This window comes from Cariama cristata, unplaced genomic scaffold (genome assembly GCF_000690535.1).
Source record: "Cariama cristata isolate BGI_N322 unplaced genomic scaffold, ASM69053v1 scaffold8775, whole genome shotgun sequence".
NCBI lineage: Eukaryota > Metazoa > Chordata > Aves > Cariamiformes > Cariamidae > Cariama > Cariama cristata.
Genome location: NW_009616940.1, coordinates 28,101 through 28,767, shown reverse-complemented (window position 1 = coordinate 28,767; position 667 = coordinate 28,101). Strand labels below are relative to the sequence as shown.

Genomic DNA, 667 nt, shown 5'->3' with positions numbered 1-667 from the left:
TGTGGGCTGGTGGTGCGGTGGCGGGGGCAGTGCCCCGAGGGTGGCCAGGAGGGGCCCAGGGACACGACCGGGGACAGCCGGGGCGCAGCTGGCAGGACCCAGCAGAGAGACCCCGCTGTCCCGGCCGAGTGCTCCAACGTGTGTTTTCTCCCGGCAGCCTGGTCACCAAGAAGAAGAAGGAGCTGTGCGTGGACCCACAGGCGCCCTGGGTGCAGGCGCATCTGAAGCACATCCAGACCCTGAAGAACTGACCCTTCCCCGCGAAGCCCTCGGTGCTACCCCCGGCACTACCCCCCGCGGGCTTGGCTTCCAGCCCCAGGCGTGCAAGAGAGTACTTGAACTGCAGCCTTCTTCAATGGGAACATTTATTCTATTTAACTTATTTAAGTTAAACTAAGTATTTTTTGCTAAGAAAAAGGAAAATACAAAAATAATGTAAACTATATCAAAATAATAATTTAAAACTTAAGTAATTTAAACTATGTCAATGTCCCTGTTAATGAAGAGTCAGGCGTTCAGATGCCTAAATAAAGTGTTTGTGCTACCAGTCAACCCCTTTGGGTGTCTCTGAAGTCCCTGCTGGAGCCCTGACATGGGAGAAGGGACCCATAGGGACCCCCTTGCCCTCCCCACACCCTGGGTTCGCAGCTCCCCCCTGGGCAGGGTG

The 667-nt window shown here is 55.0% G+C and overlaps 1 protein-coding gene across 1 annotated transcript in view; it reads left to right on the top strand.

The window, feature by feature from the left end:
* Window positions 1–251, top strand: part of LOC104161794 (C-C motif chemokine 5-like) — a 764-nt gene extending 513 nt beyond the window's left edge. The window contains exons 2-3 of the mRNA XM_009700334.1: window positions 1–14; window positions 158–251. The exon at window positions 1–14 is cut by the window's left edge and continues 113 nt beyond it. Of these exons, the coding sequence (XP_009698636.1) occupies window positions 1–14; window positions 158–251 (108 nt within the window). The remainder of the gene's footprint in view (window positions 15–157) is intronic.
* The last annotated feature ends 416 nt before the right edge of the window (window positions 252–667 follow it).